Source organism: Equus asinus, chromosome 3, assembly GCF_041296235.1.
Source record: "Equus asinus isolate D_3611 breed Donkey chromosome 3, EquAss-T2T_v2, whole genome shotgun sequence".
In the NCBI taxonomy this organism is placed as follows: domain Eukaryota; kingdom Metazoa; phylum Chordata; class Mammalia; order Perissodactyla; family Equidae; genus Equus; species Equus asinus.
This window is the reverse complement of record NC_091792.1, coordinates 93,104,865-93,130,162: the sequence shown is the minus strand read 5'-3', so window position 1 is coordinate 93,130,162 and position 25,298 is coordinate 93,104,865. Positions and strand designations below refer to the sequence as shown.

The window sequence follows — 25,298 nt, the reverse complement described above, 5'->3', positions numbered from 1 at the left end:
ATAAAGAAATGAGACTCTGATTCATTCTTTCTAGATAATCTATTTTAAACATTAAGTTGTATGCAAAGTAAAGAGAAAAAGTATAGTTCACCAACTGTAGTTGGCTCATCTTATTTAGACTATTTTCTTCTTATAACAACAAATAAAAGTTTTAAACCAAATTATTAATGCCTTTTGTGACTTTGTTTTTATGTTAAGAAAGATTTAGTATTATTGTCTAACAGGTCGTTAGAATTCTTATGGCTAATAGACTGTCAAAATGTAGATAATCTAGGCTTGACTGTAGTGACTTTAAAAATTAACAGAGAAATCTTTAAATAGACTGTCCATTGATTTTATTCTCTAGTAGTCATATTCTCTTTATTGGAGAGTAAAATCTCTGTATCTAAACTAAGAGAATTTGTAAGGAATTACAGTTTGTCACTCAGAATAAACCAAATTTTGTTATATTTCTATTTTGGGTAGATCTAAACTAAGAGAATTTGTAAGGAATTACAGTTTGTCACTCAGAATAAACCAAATTTTGTTATATTTCTATTTTGGGTAGAGTTAGAGGTCCTTATACTTAAAGAAACAATAGCCTTTTTTGAATCAAGTGTAAGGAACGATTCCTCAGCCTATCTGAGCAACAGTACTGCTCAGGGGCTCTTTTAATTCACTTTTACAGGTTTATAAAACCACATTTCAAGGACAGAATCAGCATAATATACTAACTATAGCTATTACCAGACAGAAGCAATTACTACCTAATAGTCAATGGCATATACTAATATAATATAAAAACTTTAAGATTGAAAGAAATCACCTTGTAAAGAAGAAAGACACTGCTGTTGCTTTCGTGCAGTGCCAGTTCTTAACTATCGATGGTCACTTGCAGCAAACCAACCTTGTCGTTCTACATTAGTAGGAGAATGTTCTCTTTCTTGCAAACCAGCCTAACACCTTTTTTGTAGTGATCGCTGTAGTTTGTTAGGCTCCTGAGCACAGTTTCCAATAAAGAAGATGTCGTGATGGGCAGTGAGATAACAGAACTCGATTAAAGGAAGTAAGCAATTTTAGGTATAATGCCTTATATCGAAGTGATTTGATTGTTCAACTAAAACGTAACACAATTTTTTGTCTATGAATAAATGACCTTAAAAGGTCCCTCCTTCTATCTCACCTCTGAGGTCTGTTACAGAAGCCAAACCTAAACTAGTGGGCTGTCTGCCCCCACTTTGTTATTTAATACTGCCAGTGCTGATAAAATGGCTTCACTAAGCAGAAAGAAATCAGACATCTCCTGCCAAGCTTAAGGTGGAAACCTGCACCACGATCAGATCACTGTGCTGGTGCTTCAGAACTTGGACGTACCGATAATATCATGTTCCCTTCTTTATGTATTTGAGCATGTTTGTGAGCACAGATGAGGAATCGGGAACCTGTTTTAATAATGAAATGTCATTTTGAAGTTAGCTTCTAAGAGATGCTGTGAATGTTTTAAGTCTGTGTGTGAGGGGAAAGGTGAATGATGGTATCCAATTAAGGATGATGTTAATCATATATAACAAAAATAGTTAAAACACAGTGTACTTTACAAGGAAGATTTTTTTCAAGTTAACTAAAGCAAATGGAATGTGTTCTATTATGAAGACTTTTTATGTTCTTAAAATCTTTTACTCTTCAAAATAGCTCTTCAAAGTTTATTTAGTGTTCCCTATTTAGTTTTTAGCAAAAAATGCACTCTCCAAAAGGAAAATGTTTATGGTTTTGTTTTAAATTTGGATGCTTAAAATTGTATGTAATCTAACATTGTCTATAAACTGTCTTTGAACTCAGAGCCTCCTCAAGAGGTGGAAAATCCGCTTATAGTCACCACTTATCCTATTCTGAATAAGTTGATTTTTTTATTATAGAATCTAAAACTTTTGTAGAAGATCTTTTGATTTCTGGTTTCATGATTTCCTCTCAGAAGAGCTTTTAAATTCCCCCTCAGTAGGTAATTATATGCTGAGGAAAATTAAGCAGAAATAAAAGGGAGACAAAAATGGGGATTTTATGTTGCCCTTGTTCAGAAAAGCTCATAATAGCTCATGGGGTAGTTCATTTATCCTGTCATCTCTCAGAAGAAGGTATAATAAATTATATCCACATTTTTGTAGGTGAAGGAAGTGAGAAACATGGAAATTCACTGGCTTGCCCAAGCTCATGGATTGGATGGTAAAACTAGAATTAAAACCCAGGTCTTTTGACAGTCATCTTTCTGGTAGATTATACTACCTAAATTGGCTTAAGAAGGTTTCAAAAAGTTATGTAATCAATCCATTCTACAAGCATTCTTTTGGAATCTCTTTTATCAGGAACTGGAAATACAAAAACAAGACATGATTCCTTATATTATGTTATTGTTACAGTTGGGGTTGGGGGTAGGAAAATGAGTGGGAGTAATGACAGATATATAATATAATGGATAATTTTAATGCAGTGAAAGAAATGTCCTAGTAGAGGTCCAGCATGCTCTGTGAGGATAGTGGAAGGAGCTACCAGCTCTGCCAGGATGGGGAGATATCAAGGTAGGTTCCACCTGAAATCTTGTAAGAGTAGCTCCATTGGGATTACTTTCAGAAATAACATGAATTTAATTTCCTGTGATCAAAATGGGTAGGAAGCCCAGCTATTAGGTGTACTTAATTAATAATTTCAGCGCTGTTTATTGCCTGTTAGCTAAAATAATTATAATAGCTCAAGCACATGTTTAGAAAGATCTGGAAAGCAGTGAAGAAAGTACATTTTATCTAGTCTCAAGCACAGTTATCAAGTAAGTGGCATTGGTGGTAACAACAGTACTTGGTTTTCACTGGTCTAGCGGACTTAAGCATCTAATAAATGAGGCTAGAATTCCATGTTTCTCCTCACTTCTGTGGCCAGATTTTCTATGTTTGAACTCTCATTTTGAGTTTCCAGATTAGTGGAATTTTTTCCCTAGTGCTTTAGCAACATAAAGTAACCAGATACTGTGTTGCTATATGTGATATTATGTATGTTTTCTCCACCTGTGAAGTATTAATCAGGCAGCTACTTACCTAGTTGTGTAGTTGAGGGTAGTGAGTATCATGGACATGACAAAATGCATTGAGACTGCTACCAGTTGGGAATATGTGATTTAAGAATCGTGTGTCTGTACCAGCTGAAATCTACTTCTCTGTGTCCTACCTAAAAGATGTGTCTCCCTTTTCCTCCAAAAAGTAAACAAAAGCAGCCCTAGGCTAATAGGTCACTGGAGAAACCACTTAGCTTAAAACATTTCCTACTGCTTCCTTCTCTTCTTCAAAAGGTCATGCACACTCAGTTTCTGGCTTCAGCACTCTTGTGGCTCATAGCTTCTTACAGTTTTACTTTAGACCGTCTCTAACACGTGCATCCGTGTCACGTTGAACCTTGTTTCACACCCCCACAACTTACGCCCGTTTTCCTGAGGGGAACCACTCCCCTTCCCCTTCTTCCTTCTCTCTCCTCTTCCTGTTTCACCATTCCTTTCTTTGTCCTGTTGGCTACCAGAAGAGACCTTAAATATGGTTCAGAATCATTTATAAGTAACAGTCATGAGATTTTAAGTTAACTATCATAATGTGATTTTCAAACATGTAGAGCAAATTGAGCCATAGTTAATGTATTTTGTAGAAACAGAGTAGGAAGTTAGTGCAAACTTTTACATGAATTATTTTCATTATAATTTTGTAGTACCGTACAGAATTTTAAATGACAGCTGTCTGGAGATGTAATAAATATCAACTGAAATATTTTTATATCTACTAATTTGCATGAAGACAATAAAAACCTAGCATTTATAAAGCAGTAGTTATCCAACAGCCACCTAATTAGCAATTAGTTTTAAGCCTCATATGTGTGTGTGTCTTTTTTTTTTTTGGAGGAAGATTAGCCCTGAGCTAACCTCTGCTGCCAATCCTCCTCTTTTTGCTGAGGAAGACTGGCCCTGAGCTAACATCCATGCCCATCTTCCTCTACTCTATATGTGGAACGTCTACCACAGCATGGCTTGACAGGTGGTGCGATGTCGGCACCTGGGATCCGAACCAGTGAACCCCGGGCCACCGAAGCAGAACGTGCGCACTTAACTGCTGCACCACTGGGCTGGCCCAAAGTCTCATACGGCTAGTGAGAAGTCGTGGCTCTCTTAGGCTACCATGGCCCATTCATATACTGTTAGTAAATACTAATGACCCAAAAAGGAATGATAACTTTACCTGTTACAAATAGAATAGACTCGTGATACATTTGGAAAATGATCTATTTCAATAGTGGTCAGGGTAGGCTTCACTGAAGAAGTTACATTTAAAATAAAACTATAGGATAAGAATCAGCTAACCGTGACAAAGATCTGGAGTGGACCATTCAGGGCAGAGGAAACAGTGTATATATAAAGGCCCTAATGTATAAGAGAGCTTAACAGAGAAAAACTTGGGGCCTAGATGGAATAAGGGAAGTGGAGATGAGACTAAACAGAATTCAAGGGGCAGACCTGAGAAGGTGTAGGTTTTATTTAGAGTACAATAGTATGCCTTTGAGACTTATTAACACAGTAGTAGCATCGTGGAATTTATATTTTGAGAAGGTCATTCTTGCTGCTGAGTGGATAGTTGTATGAGGAAGGAAGAAGCAGCAGTAGGCCTATCTAGAAGCCATGGCAGTTATCTAGCCATGTGATCATCTTAATTAGGAACAGGGCCATGCCACTGGAATTGGAAATAATCACCTGGGGTAAGGTTTCTTTGAGAATTTAAATAGCCAGCACTTTCTGATAAATTTGATTTGGGGAATAAGGAAGATGAAGGATTTCAGGATGGTGCCCATATTTCTCTTTTCAGCAATCAGTTGGATAATGGTGCCACTCACTAAAATTGAAAGACTGGGGTGGAAAGTAAGCAATTACTATTAAGCACGCTCAGTGTGCTGTGCTTTTGGACTGGTAGAAGTCCCAACCGTATAAAATTGGAGCTCCCAGAAGAGATCAGTGCCAGGAATATAAATTGAGGAGTTGTCAGTGTGTACATAATATTTAAAGCCTTGGTAAGGGATGAAATTGTATGAGGAAAGAGTGAAAAGCTACGCTTCTAAAATTGACACTTGAGGAAATCCAGCATTTAGATACTCAGTGGAGGAGGAGGAAAAAGAATAGTCTGAGAGGAAACCAGGCTTGTAAAGAGAGGAAAGTGGTTCTTGAAGGGGTTGTCATCACTATCAGCCAGCCCTGGTGGTCTAGTGGTTAAGATTCAGTGCTCTCACTGCCACCACTGGTATTTCAAATACCAGCAGGGTCACCCATGGTGGACAGGTTTCAGCAGAGCTTCCAGGCTAAGACAGATTAGCCCCCATTTCTGAAAAAATTGGCCATGAAAACCATATGAACAGCAGCAGAGCATTGTCTGATACAGTGCTGGAAGATGAGAGGATGGCGCAAAGACCAGAGAGGTTTCTGCTCTACTGTACACAGGGTCACTAGGAGTGGCATCAGGTTGAAGGCTTTAACCACATCATTATCAGTTGTTGCTGAGAAATAAGTAAGATATGGATACAAAAGTGTGCATTGAATTTGGCAATATGGAGGTCATTAGTGATACATGATGAGAGTTGCCAAGGTGTGGAGGAATTGGAAGGTGACTAATGTGGGTAGAATGGTGAATGGGAAAGGAGAAATTGGAAAAAGCAATAGCTAGAGGGAAATGTGTTAATAGGGGAGAAGTTTAGTTGGTTTTTATTATGGACATATTAAGAGGATATTATATACTGATGGAAATGACTCAATAGAAAGGGAGGATAATGAAGATGAAAGCAGAGAGGGGAGACGTTAACCAAAGAAGTAAACTCTGATAAAGTAAAAGGAGCCAGGAATTGAACACATTGGGAATTGGCCTTCAACTGGTAGGAAATTTCATCTTTTGAGAACAGCATGATTGCAGACATGGGTAAATGTGTAGAATTAGTCATGGAAAAATGAGAAAGCTCTCTTTGGACAGGTTTCTTGGTAGAATGTGGATAAGATCATCAGACAAAAGAGAGGAAGGAGTTAAGGTGGGAAATTTGAAGAACAAGGAAAAGTGAAGCATTGTGGAAACTGAGTCAACTTACTGTTAACACATGATGTTGAGTGCCCAAAGTGGTTGACCAAGAATTTATGGTGTTGCCAGAATACCTACTTGTTTGATTTTCTTCAAGTTTTGACTACTTGTTTGTAGTCAAAGTAGTAAAAGAAGGCAGATTGTTGAGTTCATCTGTGGTCGTATGATTGTTAAATCCTTTCCATTCTTATATTTTATCTAATGTATTCTATCAATTTTCAAGAATATCTCTGTTCTCTATTTTTTAATAAAACTTTAATGAGTTTCAATATGTGGTTTAAGGATGTAATTTACCCCTGTAACAATGACATAATGTTTATCAATTTTAAATTATCTTAGATTAGAGCTAGAATGTGTGACAGTCCATATGTCCGGAAAAGGTATGGTCAGTGTTCTTCATATGACATGCCCTAAGTTGATGTTATCCTTATTTGCACTTAAGTGGATCTATATTCAGGGGAAGATGAGTTGAAAGAAAAGCAAAATGCTTGAATCTAATTCTCAAGTAAGCAATTATTGGTTGCCATTCTGAAATGAATTTACTTTTCTAAGATTTTTGAGGTAAAATTTGTAGTCAGAGAATTAAAGCTTATAGTTGTTACTCAAAAGAGGCAATTGACTTCTTTAAATGAGTTAATAAGCAATTTATTATTACTTGGAGGGTTTTAGTCATTATTTGATATGTATACATAGCAAATAGGTTATCAAAGAGGGGTCACAGAAAGTCACACAGGAAATCTTCAGTGTTTATGGGCTATTAGGTTACAAACTATCAAGTATTTTTCTACATCTCTTTTTTGAATAGTGGAGCCATATATATATATATATATATCTGTGATTTTTTTAATTGAATCTACGTACTCAAAATATTAATTTCTTGTTGGGCATTTTTGCTGGCTCAATTCATTTATAGACTGCTGCCTTAAAAAAATTAGAATGACTTAGTGGTTTTAGCTACATCAAGGACTAAAGAATAAATAAGAATTGGTACTTTATTCCAGTGGCCGAATATTGATACATTATGTTCGAGAGGAAAATCTATTTTAGTACATGATGTCTGCCATGGAAAAATTAAATTTCTTAAATAATTTAAGCACAATCAAATTATCTGGATTTCGTACACAAAGTTTCTAAAAACATATCTAATAGTAACAAAACTTGATATTTAATAATTCAAAGTGCTACAATCTTTTTTACCCAGAATTTGGTGAGAATTTTTTTGTTTCTTCCTTAAACATATTTTTTTAAATGACCAGAAAATACCAGGGCTTTATATTGAAGTAATACATATTCGAATTATACCTTTAGAAGTTAAAGGAATACATTGTACACTCTATGATTAGCCCAAATCATTTCATGGATAATTAATATTCTACCAAACTGGATGGGATCAGAAACTATTACCTACCTTTTTAGAACCAAATAATTCACCTTTGATGAACATAAAATTAAACTACTCAAAAAAGTAAGCTCCACATATTATTAATCTCATTAGATGAGAAACAATGGACTATGAAAAGTCATACAAACGTAGCGTCTATTTCCACTTCCACTATCATAACCACCACCATCTATTTCATCTCTGATCCTCCTCTAAGAGAATTTAGAAAATTGCTACCACTTTTGTTGTCGGTAGTAAGGTTACATTCTAGTTACTTTCTAAAAATTCTGTGCATACATGATAGATTCTTATCATTCCAGGAAGAAGCTCTACTTCTGATGTACTAGACATGCACAAGTCTCCATTCTCTCATCAGACCTTTCTTAACAAAGGGCTTAGTAAATCTATGGGATTTCTGTCCATCAGAGACACACAAGATGAGGAAGATTATTTCAAGGACATTTCATCAGATAATAATTCTAGACACGAAGATTGTGAGAATACCTGCTCCCCTTACCAGTTCAAAACTAGCGGCCCGGGAAAAAAAGCTACTCCTGGCATTGACGTGCTTCCCAAGAAGAAGATTTGGGCTTCATCCATGGACTTGCTTTGCACAGCTGACAGAGACTTCTCTTCTGGGGAGACTGGCAGGTATGAACACTGTCTCCCTGAGACAGTAACAGTGCGGGCTTCCACTACTCCCAGAAAAAAGGAGGCAAGATACTCAGATGGAAGCATAGCCTTGGATATCTTCGGCCCTCAGAAAATGGATCCAATGTTTCACACACGAGAACTGCCCATCTCCTCAGCAATATCAAGCGCTTTGGACCGAATCCGAGAGAGACAGAAGAAACTTCAGGTTCTGAGAGAAGCCATGAATGTAGAAGGTTAGTAATTTTGTGTGTGTTTGAGAGAGAATTGAATTGAAATATTTAAAATTGTGTTTTGAAATAAAGAAGGGTTATTAAACCATTCCACAAGTCTTATTTCCCGTGGCAAACCTTTGCACCTGGTTAATCTCTTCTTCTCTGTCAATTTCCGTTCTCCCTTCCACCAAAACCGTGATCAAAGTTCACTGCTTCCACAAAGCCATCCCTGCTCTGCATGCCCGGTCCCGTCACTTTACAGCTGCTCAATATTTGGGGCAGGATACTTTTAAACTGTAGGCTTCTCAGGGGCAAGAGCCATGTTTTCTACTTCTTTTTAATCCTCCACAGCACCATCTGTCATGCACTATCTTGCGGGAGGCTTCCGTCAAGGACTGGTTCACAGAAATGAGACGCAGTTAATCAAAATCCGCAATCCTAGGGAGGCAGAGTGGCGTGGTGATGGTGCAGCCATTCCCGAACGAGCGGCTTCAAAAAACAAATTTTGGGACAGGATTCCTGGAGATTATAATTTCTTTGGTCTGAAATGAAGTTTTAAGTCAATATTTAAAAAATCATAGTCTTTAGGTTTATAGAGTCAGACAGTCTAGGTTTGAATTATGTACTCCACTCAGTAGCTTTGTGATCCTCGCTTCAGCCATTAGGCTGAATCACTCCAAGTCTGAGTTACCCCACCTGTAAAATGTGCTTAACAAAGATAGGTTAATTGGGTAATGAATGTAAAGTGGTTAATAAATCAAATTACTTATTGAGAGGCATAAAATATGTGAGGCATGAGAATAGCTTTATAAATGATAAATTCTTATTATTTGCAGGGCAAAGCTCTGTTTCAAAAATACCTGATTCACACACAAAACTCAATATATTGAAGAGAATAAAATTATGTTCCAGATATGTAGATAGAGGCTACTTTTTTTTTTTTAAGATTTTATTTTTCCTTTTTTCTCCCCCAAGCCCCCCGGTACCTAGTTGTATATTTTTAGTTGTGGGTCCTTCTAGTTGTGGCATGTGGGACGCCACCTCAGCGTGGCCTGATGAGTCCGAACCAGCGAAACCCTGGGCCGCTGAAGCGGAGCGTGCGAACACAACCACTCGGCCATGGGGCCGGCCTCGATGGAGGCTACTTTTAACATAGAGAGGTGGAAAACAAAATGAGAGAGAGTTTTCCATGTAATCCTCTCCATTTTTGAGGATTATGGTTTTATAACCTCCCTTGCCTCCTAGACGAACCATGGGACACAACTGACTAAAGTGACTGGAAGGCACTGTCCCCTGTGATGAGAGTAGTGACGTAATCCAGGGTCATATTCATTTTTAAAGTCATTGTTCAGTAGAATATTTTTGATTCATAGATTGCCTTTAAAATACTCTGCTGAAAGGTCATTCTGTTACTTAAGTTTCAGGCATAGTTCTAGAACTGAGCATACTCTCCACATTGTGCTTTACTTAATAAAAGAAGCGTTGCAAATTTTTTTTTCAATTCAGGAATTGCAAATTAGTAAAGAATTTAAAATTATGGAGGAAATTATTAAACACTCAGTTGATTTATGAGGTTGTGTATACATGCATTTTTAAAAAACATTAGCCAACTTTATGAGATGGTCATGTATAATGTTGATCTGAAAACTTTCAAAGACAGAAAATAAAAGTCTGGAAATTTGTTTTATGCATGATTTCACTGTTTAACTCTGATCATTAAACCTTTAGAGTTGTGACAGCAAAGAGTACGCACTTCCTGTAACTTTAAAATAAAGTCTCCCCTTTCAGAAGTTGTATTTTATGACCATTTAGTGTTGCACAACAGCTAGCATATGAATAATAATTTAGCCTGACCTTTTTATGAGCATGCCCTCACAGAGACATTTATGTAAAGAAATCTTGCCCATTGTGGGGGGAAAAATCCTCAATAATTCAAATAGATAAAACCATGATGGTTTCAGAATATAAATAGTGAAGATACATACCAATCTAGATGACTATTTCCAACATTTAAAAGGTTGAGTAATGTCTTTTATTAACATGCGAGTATTAAAAATAAAGTAATTTCTAATGTTCTCATCTGTGTTTTTCAAAAGATTACTTGACTTAATATTTGGTAAATTAATAGTGCTGTGGATTAGTGAAGCTTGAGGAAAGTGTTTTTTACACTTAAACCTTGGTTTGAGAATTAAACGGTGAAGAAATCAAACATTAATGAAAATATACTTAATCTGTTAAATATTGCCACAATAGTCTGCTTAGTATACTTTGTTTGAATAGGTGATTTTTTTGATTACCTATAAGATGGGTATTAAGCCAAATTATGTTTAAGTTTGTATATGAGCCTTTTATCTTCTCAGGTAATGTGTGCGTGTGTGTGTGTGCAAATAGACCAGCTTGTTTCCAAATGTGCATCTATATCTGCAAAGATGATGTATAATCTTTGTAGACCCTTACTTGTTAAAAACGGTAACTTGTTATAAAACAAAATCTCCAGATTTAGAAGTTTTGAATTCATTACAAGAGATAAAAGAAACTGAAAGATTTCTTTTTAAAAATAAAATACTTTGAATTGTTTGATGCAGGATGGTTTCCATCCTGAAATCTTTATTTGCTTTTGAAGAGTTTTTAAAAGCATTTGCTCCCACAAAGAAACTGCCCATTTTTCCCCAGAGTATGTTTTATAACCGAGTTAAACAAAACCCCTTGATAATGTTGGTTTATTGTGAAAATGCTTACGCCACCTTTAGTAAACTCCCTTATTATATAGTAACTTGTAAGTAGTAATAAGGTATATTTGTTTAGACTAAAAGCATTATTCGAAAGGAATGTTTGATTTTGGAATCAAAAGCAATAATTCTTACTAGTTATATAGTTGAGTAATTTGCTGGTTTATGCTCTACTGTCTTTTTCTAAAAATGAGATAATTTATGTTAGCTGTGCAAACAGAAGTGCAGATTGCTAATATGAAGATTTTAGCTAATAAAGAAGAAAAAAGAATAGAAAATAATATACATCCCATTTATCTCATTTAATTCTCATGAAAGTAGGCTGCGCAGATCCCTGTTATGTGATAAATCAAACAGAACAGTAGATATCACTAATGTGCACATTTTCTTGTACACATTTTAAATATTCTTCTTTTAAAGGATTTTAAAATATTAATAATGTTCTGCACAATTTTTGTAATCTTTAAATTTGGCAGTTGCTACTGGCTATCAGTAATTTCAGAATTAGAAGAGGGCATAGAGCTCACGTTCCTGGGCTTGTGAAGATTTATTAATATAACAATTGTAAGAAAAGAAATTGCTACATTTCAGTTTGTCCTTTTGGGCATACAAGGAGGCTCATTGAACTAGTAATAGGAAAGACAGTTGTCTTCTTTAGCCTCAGATATATAACTTTTTCCTTAGCCTAGGCCCCATCCTTGAAGGGAGCCTTTACCTAAATTACCTCCACAGCATTTCCTCCAGCTGATGCCATCAACCAGTCAGCCAGCACAGGGGAGAACCAGACAGCCCTTAAAATCGTGGAGTTTGGTACTGGGAGGAATCTGGATACCATTTAAACCAAACATCTCATTTTCAGAGGTCCAGAATAGTTTGCCGAAGGAGACACGTAATTGATAATTCATAATAGAGCTGTATTTAGAATCTAGGTCTCTTGAGCTCCAGAATAAGACTTTTTCCACTCTACCATTCTCATTTCCAGCAAGGACAAGATACATTTCAGATATATTGTTGAGAAAACTTTATCACTGCCTGGGAAGTTGGATGTTCAACTAACTGCCTAGCTAACTGCCTGAGTCTCTTCCTAATAAAATTATATAATTTTTAATACAGTAAAACAAGATAGTATAATGAAAGAAAGGCTCAAAATGAGGCACTTTTGGTTCTTTCTGCAGTAAACCACACTGGATGGAGGTTTAGATGGAGGGAGCTCCATCGTGCCGCGGGCTTTATTGTGATAAATAGTGTTTTGATGGGGCTTTGCCACCATTACATCTGTGAGATGGTTATCCTGTGGCTGACGAGATAACGGAGTAAAAACTATCAAAAAGCAGTGGTTGGCATTGAGTGCTCTGATTTCTTTGGGAACAAAATAAGAAAATTAGGAACAAAAAAGATTCCCAAGAAACAAATTGTAGTTGAAGTTTTAAAATTATAAGATTATTACTATGATTATTAAGTTAACGCTTAACCTTTCAAATAGTTCTCTATGTACATAAAGGAGTTGGGAAGGGGTGGGAAGACACCTAACAGATTTCTCTCATAGAAACTAGCTTTAAAATTTGATGTCACTCTCTTTTTGTTTTATTCTTTTCATTTTACTTTGTTTCACCTCAGCATAGGACTGTCTTATTCTTCTCTTTTTCTTTCTTCCTTGTTCCCAGTATTTTCTTTTCCACCTCTCCCTGCTCCATCTCAAGATCTGAGAAATTGTCTGTTTTCTAATTGGAGTATCTGTCGCCATCTCTCTTGTGATGCAATTATCACACACTCACTGTCCATTGCTCTGTGGGTTGGCAGCACATTCCTAATTATGAGAAATTGACTTGGAAGCAGTACTGTGAGTATCGTGTGAACAGCACTCCACGCCCTGGGTGGGACCATGAATAGCATTTTGTTTCCAACAGTTAAAACTCCTCTGCATTCTGTATAATACTAGGAGAGAAAGTATGAAGAACAGATATGAGTAAATCCTACAAAAGTGACTATGGTTAAATATTACTTATTTAAGAAGTTTTAAGTCAATCTCCTTTGTATCAAAATTAAATATTGTTTCCGTTCTTTCAATGCTGTGGCTTCTGTCTAGCCTAGTTTTGCTGTTCTGTGACAGGCCTGTGAATACAGCTTAAACTCTGTGTTGTGCAACTAGAATATGTAAACACTCAAGTATGTGAGCCAGTTCTCATTATTGAGGCACCTTAGTGTTTCATTTCCATGAGAAGATTGAATTTGAAAGTTCATACATTTTTATAGTTAGATTTCAGAAAAGCAAGGGGATGGACTCATAAATGTTATAGTTCATCGTGTAGGATACTTTCTAGTAACATTTTATGGAGAGAGGAATTATTTTCAAAACTTGTCTCTCTTCTAAAATCCAAAACTGGTAAAGATGAACTATTCAGTTTTTTTTTTTATTAAGATTATGATAGTTAACAACCTTGTGAAATTACAGTTGTACATCATTATTAGTCGTGTTGTAGGTACACCACTTCACCCCTAGTGCCCTCCCCCGACTCCCCCCTTTCCCCTGGTAACCACCAATCAGTTCTCTTTGTCTGTGTGTTAACTACCACCTATGGAACTATTCAGTTTTTATTTTTCACCTTATTTCTCTTTGAATAGCAAAAAAAATACACATGTATATGTGTATATATATAAAATTCACTTGTTATTTGGATTAGTCTATGAACTAAAATAAATAATTTTAATATTCACTTTCTCTTTCACTTATATAAGAAGGGATTTTATGTGATATTGGTCAAATATCACTTGTATTTCAGGAGTTAATAACTTAATTATTATACTACCATGCAAATATATTTTATATTTCTGAAGAGTGCATTATTATAGATGGCTTCAACATCTTAGTCGCCAAAAAGAATCAAGTGCCTACTATATTTCCAGGGCTGAATTTTAAAGAGATTTGTATTTTAGATCAGCATTGTCCAGTAGAACTTCTTCAGTGGAGGAAATTTTCTGTATCTACAGAGTCCAACTCAGTAGTTACAAGTCACATGTGACTATGGAGCACTTGCATTGTGGCGGGTGTAACTGAGGGACTGAATATTTTATTTAAATTTCCCTAGCTACATGTGGCTACTGGCCACCATGTTAGATTAGTGCAGCTTCAGACCATTCTCGTGTAAAGTTAGTCCACATAAAATATCAATATTCAATTGAAGTTTGGTTTGAGAAGCATTTGAGAAGAGGTGTGCAATAAGTTGTTCTATAGTTTAAATACAGCTGAGAATGAATGTTTACTTCTTTTGAGATATCCAAGTGGAAAAAGTGAAATTGGTTTTTTTTTTTTTTTTTTTTTTTTGCTGAGGACGATTCACCCTGAGCTAACATCTGTGCCAATCTTCCTCTGTTTTTTAGTAGGTAGGCTGCCAGCACATCATGGCTGCCAGCAGAGCGGTGTAGGTCTGCAACCGGGAACCAAACCCTGGCTGCTGAAGCAGAGTGTGCTGAACTTAACCACTAGGCCACCGTGGCTGGCCCAAAATTGCATTTTTAAACACTAAGGAAAGTTAAACATGAAACCAATACAAATTTTCCAGCGTCTATATTCATAATAACATAATACTGATTTTGTAGTCCACAGAAATTATAGGCTACTTTATCAGAAATTAGGGACCTCATTTAAATCTAACTCACACATAGTTAACATAGACCTTGTTTAGTTTTGACATAGACATCTTCTGAACAGCATGGATTTTGATATGTTTTAAGAAGGATTTAAAATGCATCTTTTTAGCAATAGATGTCATCGCAATTTTTAAGACCCAGCAATTTTAACCTCCAAAATATTTTTTCATTCTGTCCCGTTCTCTCATTTCTCTGTTGCTCATGGGCTATAGAAATAGCTTTCTAAATTGATCTCTCGGCTCTAGTTTATCCTCCATTTCCCTGCCGTGCAAATCTGAATACATTTCTTCTCTGCCTTCAGCCATTTAATAACTTTCCATCATCTAAGCAGGATAAAATTCTAGCTCCTTAGATCATGGTTAAAAAGGCTCTCCATGATTGTATTCCCAGTCTCATCCCTTAACATTTCCCATTTCATGCCTCACTTCAACACCATGTACATATTCTCTACCCCCCGCCCCGATTCCTCTATTTCTTCCTCTTTCCTCCCACCAGATAGGCCATTTCATATTTCCACGCCTTTATTCTTATAGCTTCCTGCCTTCAGACTCAAAACTTGCCCTCTCATCTTCCCAGTTTAGGGTGATGGCCTATGTTTTTTGTTGAAATTGTTTTGAGGAGCTTGCTTCTCCTCCTATAGAATCATAAATTTTGCCTGGTCTAATTCATAGCTGTATCTTTAGCATCTATCACTACACCTCACATATAATAGATACTCAATAAGTGCTTGTTAATCCAAACTGAGTTTGCAGTGTGGCTATTAAAGAATTTTAATATATTTAGTGGTGCTATTTCGGATATTGGATACAACACTAGTCTCTGATGAATTATACATATAGTGAGGAGAAATCCCACCTACTTCTCCTCTGTTTTGTCCAACTCTAAGAGAAAATCACATACTTGTCAGCCGTAGCCTGATTTACCAACAGCAAATGCAGTCAGTTTTCTTTAGAACTCTGTACTGTTTGAAAGTTTTAGAGGCGGCAGTGAAGTCGTAACAATGGAGGGTCCTGGAGGATGCTGAAGGAGTGGTACAGCCAGCCCAGATGCGAGTCATGGCCCAGGTTTGTGGCTACAGAAGACCCCCTTGCAGGAATTTAGAGACTGTTCGTTCTTTTTGCCATTCTTACTCTGTACCAATTTTATATCTATAAAGTAATTTAGCATTTCTCTATATATCTTTCCTCATTTATATATATATTCACACTTACATGAGTTCTGTTCCTCCTGGTTAAAAATTTCATTGATCGTGTCTAGCTTTTGAGAGATTTCAGAATATATTCAATTCATATATCCGGCACCATGGTGTAATATAGAATACCAGTGGACTCTAGTGAACACATAAAAGATACAATCTCTCATCTCTAGAAATTAATCCCCCGAAAAGAAAGCGTAGAGAAAAGCACTTCATATATGAGTACATAATGTTACTACTTGGTTTCTCAGCTTTATTTGAAAAGTGAAATATGTCATTTGTTAGGGCTCGTCACCTTAAAAATGTAGGGTTTAAAATTTTTTTTTATAGTTCTGAGCTGCAAAACCAGTCATTTTAGTGCATTTCTCTTTGAAACTTGTATCTGTAATTCGAGTCGTGAATTAAAGGTAAAGAAATGGCAAGGTGAAAGTGGTTATTAATTCCTGATGTTGCAATTGGCGAGTCTCATTTTCTGCTTGTTACATGTCTGAGCTTGAATATGTGTCACTTGTAAATGGTGTTTTTAGACTAGTTTGTGCTGGCTTAGATTCATTTTAATGTGAAGATTGTAGATTTGAACATTTCATCTGAAATAGCTTCATGTAAGCTCAGAAATGATGCAAATCTTCATAATCTCCTAAACATTAAAAGTGTAGTGTTCATGATCACATGCCACAACTTTGTATGTTTGAAGTGTTAACTGTGTTAAGTGGTGGTGGAAATTATGACACTTACATGTCAGGAACATATGACAAAATACTTTAGCCTGTTGAAAAGTTGCTTTTTATTGTCACTTTATAAGTGGAGTCAATGTGGTATTAGAGTTGGGGTGAATTTTGTATAGAGGATTAGATTACAGTTAAAGGATAATAAAATATTTGTCAGGTCTTTGTACCTTGTATTCTGATGAAAAATAGTATACTCTTAATTATGGTAAAGTAGTGCTGGAAATTAAAAGATATCTTCAATTGTCAGAGTATATGTGATTACAGAATCTCTATAACTGGACTTCTTTCCAAATGTTAATTCTTTAAGTCATTCTTCTGTAGTCCGTATTCTTCTCATCCTCTCATCACTATTCCACAAAATGTTTTTTGGAGAGAAGATATTTCTGCGTGTTTTATGTGTCTATGTGCATATATTCACACACCCAATTTGGTGCTTCTTTTTGGTGACATGTGTCCAGGCTGATTTTACTCCCCTGTTTGTTCTTTTGCATTCATTATTATTTCTAACACAAAAGTCTATCTTCAGACTTCATTTTCCACATCTGAAAACTAAGTACTCAGAGCAAGTCAAAGAGAAGGAAATTGTCTGGTGAAATGAGAAATAATCATGACTCTAAATGGACCCTAGTACACTGATTTGTACAATGTAGGCTTCATTTAAATGTTTACCAGCTGAGAAAATAAATCTGCAAACTAACAAATTAGATATTGAGTTTAATTTTATTTTACAAAAGGCAAATAAATTCAGTTCTGCAATTGTAATGGTGAGAGCTTAAAATTTTGCTATTACAGTTTTAACATTGCAGTGAAAGTGGCCACATGTGCATTTTATAAAATGTCTATTTGAATATTCTTAAGAGCTTCCTTGTGCATGATTCAAGAATTTTGGCATTCAGAAAACTTTGCAATATTCTATAAATACTTAGAGCATCTCCTTGTTTTAAAAAAATGGTCTGACACTTTCTATGTAAAATAACAATCGCTAGGTTTTGTTGATACTGGGAGATGGGTACATGAGGACTTGTGCTCTCTGTTTTTGTGTCTGTTTAGAAGTTTTCATAATATAAAGTTGTTTTTTTCTTTTTTTTAATCACCCAATTAATAGCACATCCCTGGAATCTGGATCAAATCTAAAGTGCTGGGATTATACAGTCAAATATAGATAGAAAACATATTTGTGGTGTCTGGATCCTCCAAAAAGAGAAGTTGTTAATAGTATTAGGACACCTCATGGAAGATTATCGATTACCCTTCTTCTGCAGACCAGAGCAGAGGAAGAAAACTGCTGTCTGTCCACTTAGTGTCTACTGGATGCCTTTATGTAGGTCATCTCAGAAAGCCAAGAAATGTTCCTGCCCATGTGGTCTGTAAGCATGGAAACTGTGCCTCTCCCTGTACACGAATGCGAGATGCTCTTGGTAAAGGACGTGAAATTTTATAATAATTCCTGAAACAGTTAAATTTATTATTTAATTCAGAAATGGGAAGCTCATACTTCACAGGGCTAACCTTTGTTGTAAGCATGACTGAGTTGTAAATTTTGACTGAGAACTTTAATCTGATTATAACCTTCTTAGAAGCATGACTGAGTAGTAAATATTGCCTAAGAACTTTAATCTGGTTATATCCACCATGTCCTTACATGAAAGGAACATGGCTAACGACGTTTTAAAAGATACCTTCCAGACTACAGCAAGCTCACAGAAAAGATTCCTACCACTTTAATTAACATAGATACTCCACTCCTACCCCAGTCTTAGAAGGAAAAAAGTCCTCCTACCCCCTAACAGTCCTGCCAAGCCAGTCATCCAGTCCTTGTCTCTGGAGGGCTAGTGCCCTGTTACTATAAACCGGTCAAGTGTCATAAGGCAGTGCCCTCCCTCCCCCGAGGTGTGGTCCTGAGAACATTTACAGACCAATAGTTCATCAAGGGGAGATGATTTATTGTTATATTTTTCAGAGAGGTTTGTCAAAGTTACATTAAGTTGTCTTGCAGAAGGAACCCAAGAATCGAAAAAAGTTTACTGGTGTCAGAGTAAACTGAAGAAAAAGGAAACAAAACATAGGCTAGCAAGAAAGAGGGAATGTGGACACGTGAAATAATATAAGAACAATTATAAAGCACCACCAAAGAATGGAAATTCAAATTTATGTCCTATCTTACAGCCAGTTGGCAGAAATAGTTATGAAACAGTAAATTTATTTAATATGGGACATAAAATTGTTATTGCATGGCATAATATCCAAGTGACTGAAGTTCTCTGCTCTGTCTGCTGAGTAGATTTATTGTGACTTCCTACTTTTCTTTGTAAGGTAAAAAACTTCATTGCCTCTATAAATTTAGGTCCTCTCCTTGGCCTTGGTGGTTTCGCTGTCTTGTACATTGCAATGCCGAGTTTGTAATTTGGTCATGTTTCCTTGGGAAAAGCCCACAAAAATTTAGCATGGGCATGCTGTAACAATAAAAAAGAAAGTTCTTCAGTGCTCTTGCAAATAGCAGTTCTTCTTAAGTAACCATTTAACTATGTTCATTAAATTTAAATAGTGTTAGATAAAACTATTGTTTGAAGTCTTCTACCATCTTTTCAAATCACATTCATCTTAAACCAGAGGAATTTTTTAAAAGTTATTTATTTTACCATGAGACTTCCTTGCGGTAGAATGGAATCATTTTTAAGAAGCACTGGTAAATACTTGGATTTTTAATTCCAAAACTCTTTCCATTAATTATAGTATTGTTTGATACTCATGTTCACTGTATACAAAGCTGGACAAAGTAGGAGTCTCCTTAAATTATGCCTACTTCTCCAGGTGAGCATTGTCATAAGAACAATGCACAGCTTGCTCTCCATCAAGTCCTTGGCCGCTCATTTATCCTTCTGCTCCTCTCATTTATTTAAAGTTTTGTCTCAGCATGACTCCTGTCCTTTGTCTCAGCATGACCTTGTGATTCTAGCAGCCCATAATCTCCATCCTGGTTCTACAGCCTGGTTCCTGTGGTGCTATTTAACGATTTTATTCATGCATTCCTCTCTTTTTCTTTTAACAATCTCTAGTGAACACCTTCTAATACAAGGAATAATTTGTTTTCTGAAGTCTGGGTCCTCAAGTTTGCAAACTAGTGAGAAGGAATCCCTCATGTACCTTACTATCTGCTGCCATGTATCCCATATCACTCTTCAGTTCTAGGTATTTCCCATGGTCTACTTTCTCTAGTGCCAAGAAAAAGCTACAAATCAATTCTGATTTATTCCAATAAAATGTATGCATTCTAGCCTAGTCTAAACTATCATGGCCACATAAAAGCTTTCATGTGGTTTTTGCTGACTCATCACATTGTTACAGCAGAATTTCTTTATTCTTCTCAAGATCCCAGCCAAACTGGCTCCCCAGAAGTGATTCACTTTTTTAAAGTGCTAGGAGTAAGGCAGATTTCTTATATGAGTATCTTGGGATTCCCTCTGTATTTTCACCATTTTCTTTGTCCATCATTTCTTTCTCTTAGGAAGAAAAGGTTCTTCCTCCTTGCCAAACTAACCATCACATATGTGTTGGAGTTTTTTTCATCTCCGCATATTTCCTTCAGCACATTTTTCCATCAATTTTCCCCATTGTCATTTGCAACTTCAGTCTCCTCCAATCTACAGGCTTATTATCCTCTACCTAAAATCCTGCTCAGACCCTCCACTTTGCCAAAAAGACCCTGATAACTCATTGTCTATTTTTTTTAAATCTTTTTCCTTTCTCAAACCCTCAAACTTGAAAGAATAGTGTATGCTCATTTTCTCAATTTATTACCAGCTAGTCCTTTTTCAACCCTTCCTGATATGGCCTCTGACCTGTCTGTACAATGGAAATGGTCCTCTTAGAGGTCATCTGTGACTTTGCATAATACTCCCATTCATCTGTTCGTTCATCCATTCATTCATAGTCACTCAGAAAATATTTAGTTTGTGCTTGCTATGCACCAGACACTTGCTAGATAGTAGAGATACATCTGAAAAAGGCAAAATCCTTTTTGTCAGAGAGTTTATAATTTAGGTAGAAGAAACAAACAGAGGAGGAACTATTAGGCAGTGGACGAGTCGCAGTTAGTTGTGCATAAGGCAATAATAAAGTAAGAGAAGCAATGTCCAACAGCCTTGAGGTGTTCGTGGAGGCTTTTGTGTAGAAAGTGAGGCTTCTCTTAAAGGAAAAAGAAAAAGTATTCAGGTAAAGAAAAGGGGATGGACGGGAAACAGCATTCCTAACAGAGAGTGTGTTTCAGGAAGGAACCTAAAAGTGTGTATGCTTTTGGTTGTCTGCAAATTCAGTAACATGAGTACAGAATTTGTCTGGGGAAGTGATGGCAATGAGGCCATGGAAAAAGGATTTTACCTGGATTGAGTTTTTAAAGTTGTGTTCACATGTTTGCATATATGTATATTTGGGGAGAGGGAGGAGAGAGGTCTATACTCTTCATCTTATTCCAACAAGTGAAGCTATGATTGCACAAAATGAAGAGCCACTGCTATAAATGTAGTTGGGGACCAGGTTGTGAAAGGCTTTGAATACCAAGGCAAGGAGTTTTTAAACTGTATCTTGAAGCCTGTAGTTTGAAAAAGTTTAAGAAATATAGCAATATGCTCAGATTTTTGTTTCTGGAAAGTTCACTCTCTCTAATGTGAGTTATAATAAGACGAGCAAGACTGCAGAAAGGGGGATCTGGGACACATGAAGTATTCCAGGTGTGAGATGAACAGTGATCTATGATTGTGATCCTGAGTATGAAGAAGAGCGGACGAGCCAGAAACATTTAGAGGGTAGAATTTAGTTTTGGGGAGGCCCTGTCCCCTTGTAGAGGGCACACACTGTGCAACCCTACACAGTCACACCCCATCCCCCCGTGCTTGTTCATCTCATTCTGGTGGAACTAAACATCCTGTCTTGAGTTAAGTATTTTGTATTTCTACATTTTAAATTATTTTGAGCTTGGGACTGTGTCTTTGGTTTTTCTATCCCTTATAGCACCTAACACAGAATTACACATAGTAAGCATTCAAAGACTGCTTGTTAATGATGATGTTTATGTAGCATCCACTCTGCTTTAGGAGCTTTGCAGACATGAATTCATTGATGCTCACAACAAGCGTATGAGGGGTGCACTATTATTATATCCCTTTGACCTGAAGGAGATGAGTCACAGGAAGGTTAAATTCCCTTCCTGAGGTCACACACGTAGCAAGTAGTGGAGCTGACATTCAAACCCAGGCAATCTGGCATCAGAGTCCAGGCTCTTAACCAGTATGCCACACGCCTCGCCATGGGAGTCACGTTGTTTGCGTGCCATCCAGCAGTTGGTGAAATTAAAGCAGTATATAAAATGTTCTGGTCTCACAAGAGTAAAATAATATTTTATTTGATTCGTGTGGAACAGGTAATGAGTTTGCCCTCTAATATTTTTGTTTTAATCCTTTTAGAACCAATTCGAAGATACAAAACTTACCACAGTGATATCTTCAGTACCTCCAGTGAAAGTCCATCTATTATTTCCTCCGAATCAGATGTCAGACAAGGTGAGAAACATCTGAACAAGCAAAGTGTTTTTAAGAAACCATGATTGTTCTTCTTTTTCAGTAGCAGTGTCAAAAGAATAATTCTATATAAAATTTAAAAAATCATAAAAACCTGCCAGTTACTCATTTTAACAGTATTATAAAAGCTTAATAGCAGTTTCATCAAACAACAATGTAGTCAGTTTTCTAATAGAGGAAATAATTCATTGTCTTTAAAAATAACATGACTTACCTGTAAAGAGTTTACTGATATTATGTCATTAATTTGGCTGTATGAATATGATTTGTAAGAATTATCTTATAAGTCTGCTAAATGCTTGAGTTTTTAAGTAAGATTACTTCACATATTTATCACCCGTGCTATTCCTTTTTCATTCACAATTAGTGAGAAAAAGTGAAGCTTCAAAGCGGTTTGAATCCAACACTGGTCTCCCAGGGGTGGATGAAACCCCCAGTCAAGGCCAGTCACAGAGACTGAGGTATGTGATAGGAAAAAATAGTAATAATACATTTCCAGTGACGGGGGTGGGGGGTTGGGGTTGTTTATTCAAATCAAGGAGAATTTTTAAAAATTATCCTCTTCTATTTTCTCCATTTTCCTTTTCCTTTCTTTCCTCTTTAAGTTCTCACAAATTCATTCAATTAATTGAAAGACATTGTAGTTTGAGTTATTGGACTCTTTTAAAATTGGAATTGGCTCTGATTGGTTATGGTTTGTGCTTGATTTTTTAAATTGTTAATATGAATATAAAATAACATTAACAGGAAGTTCTGAAGGCATGGCATTGAACATCTGTGAAACGATAGAAAACCTTACATTTCTAAGAGGATGGTACCTCTTTTGAAAGGTTGAACAGACTCAACTAGCAGGCTTTCAGTATTATTTGTTGAATGAGTAATGAGTAGGTTACTACTGAGTAACCTATTATCTAAAAAGTTAATTATTCACTTCATCATTGCTGGCTTAAAAGAGGTTATCTTGTGTGTTTTTTAAAGCCCAATTTGGCCTATTTAGAGTTGAGTTTCCAACTGAAATATTCAGCCTTCTTAGAAGGTGTTAGATATTATTCTTGTGCTGGGCTTAGGGTGGTGGTATTATAGCTGGGTATTGGTTTACTTTGTTTAAACTGAAAAGTGTCAAATCAGTAGTGAATATGTTGATATGTATCCTTTTCATGTGTGCACAGATCCCTTCCATGAACAAAAGTATGTTGTTAGTGTTAAGCAATAATTTGAAATTTGTAATGTGAAATCAGAGAACCAGAGGTTGTTTCAGATTTTACTCACAAACTATGGGAATCCTTTTAAATTTGATATCTCAGTTCAACTAATTCAAGTGCCGCCATATACAAAAGAAGCATTTGAAAATTAATAAAAGCTTTCCCCTTAGCTAATTAATTTTGGAAGACACCATTTCACACCTGTAAACTATTAATAGACCAGGTAACCCTAACCATGTGATTAAAGCTAACAATTTATCCAGAGTTTAAACTCCAAGTAATTAAATACATTGCACTAAAATTATTCCTTAATGTTCCAAGTTGTATTAAATTTATGTCTTTTTCTCTTCTTTCTTGTGGCTTTTAAAATAGTCCGTGATACTTTTTTTTTATTTGAGGAAAGCTCTAATAAGTATTCATTTACCTAAAGCGATGTTATATTTGCATAGCAGCATTTTATATTACTATGACCCCACTGTAGTAATAGTAATTGTGATGACCCCATTTTGGTAATTTTGAACAAAGAGGTGAGTGACAAAGACAGATCAATGCTTGATATTACACGGTTTTCTTAAAAATATTTGGGAACCAACAGCAATAAGAAGCAAATACTGAATTACACTAAGCTCCATGTTTAATTGAAGAAGTCACTCTTCTTTATGTACTTTGTAATTTGGAAAAAACTTATAAATAGTTAATATGATGCCCTTTTAGCTTGATCAAAAGCAAGAGTAGAGATAACAACTGGAAGAATTACTGGGATTATGCGTTAAAAATTGATTGATTATAGTCAATCAAAAAAAAATCTTAGTTTTGACTGTTTCCAGGTTTTATTTTAGGAAACATTAAGGCCACCTTAACTGATCAAATCATGTTTTAGTGATAAACTATCTTTCATACTTTAAGAGGGGAAAAACCCAGTGTGGTGTTCATAGCATCTGAGTTAGATAAAGGTATAGGTGAAAGAAAAATATTTCAAGGAGAAATAGGTTGTTAAGTCTGAGAATATGTTATATTTAATGTAAGATGCTAAACTCTACTTCTTTTTAGACTAGTCCTATCTCCTTTTTCTGCCCGCAGAAAAACACATGAACTAAAGTACTCTCTAATTTCCTTATTCAAGTACAGAATTTTCTGAATGTGTACAAAGGTTTCTGATAATATCCTTAACATGCTGGTGCACAGTCAGGAGATCCTGTTTTGTTCTTTAGGTCACATATTTGTGAGATCTATGAATAGTGCTGTATTTAGACATGTTGCATGCTTTATAAAAGTTTCCACTCCCTTTAGTTAGAATGAAATGGAAAGACAGATCCAGACGGTGCTATTGATTTGTATCATAGCGGGTGGGGGCATTAACAGGAAATTATGAGTCAGATGCAGCAGAATGAGTAATTTTTGGATTCTGAGCTATCAAAAGTGTCTTTCAGTGATCAAAAGGGATATTCAAAGCTGTTTTCCAAAGGGCATCTCTAAGCTTTTTTCTGTGTTAACTTTTGAAGAACAGTTTATACATAGTACAATTCCCACTGCTTCTGTTCCTGTCCACTTGATAGATAACCTTTGTTTTGTGACTCAACCTGTATATTCATTCCTAAATGATCCAGATTTTCTGATTTTTTTTTTGTTTATTTATTTGTTTTATCTTTGGTTTTTTTCCTCTCAGAATTTTCAGTCTTTATAGACCCTTCTACCAGATATTGCATTGGGAGAGCTAAAATGATACATAAGTCATTTTTGCTACCTGTTTGTAGCTCTGGTATAAAATAATTTGAGTAAGAAAGCTAATATATTTGATGAAAATAACAGGTATGAGTTAAAATGGATAGATTCAAATTCTTGTTATTTTCCTTGACCCCC

At 35.9% G+C, this 25,298-nt stretch overlaps 1 protein-coding gene across 5 annotated transcripts in view; it reads left to right on the top strand.

The window, feature by feature from the left end:
- The window catches only part of PTPN13 (protein tyrosine phosphatase non-receptor type 13), a 204,103-nt gene that overhangs the window by 94,792 nt on the left and 84,013 nt on the right, over positions 1-25,298 (top strand). For 4 of the 5 annotated variants that reach the window (XM_070505407.1, XM_070505405.1, XM_044766276.2 and 1 more), the window contains exons 7-9: positions 7,818-8,384; positions 22,123-22,218; positions 22,604-22,697. In XM_070505407.1, the coding sequence (XP_070361508.1) occupies positions 7,818-8,384; positions 22,123-22,218; positions 22,604-22,697 (757 nt within the window). The remainder of the gene's footprint in view (positions 1-7,817; positions 8,385-22,122; positions 22,219-22,603; positions 22,698-25,298) is intronic. The other variant, XM_070505408.1, reaches the window with a different exon arrangement.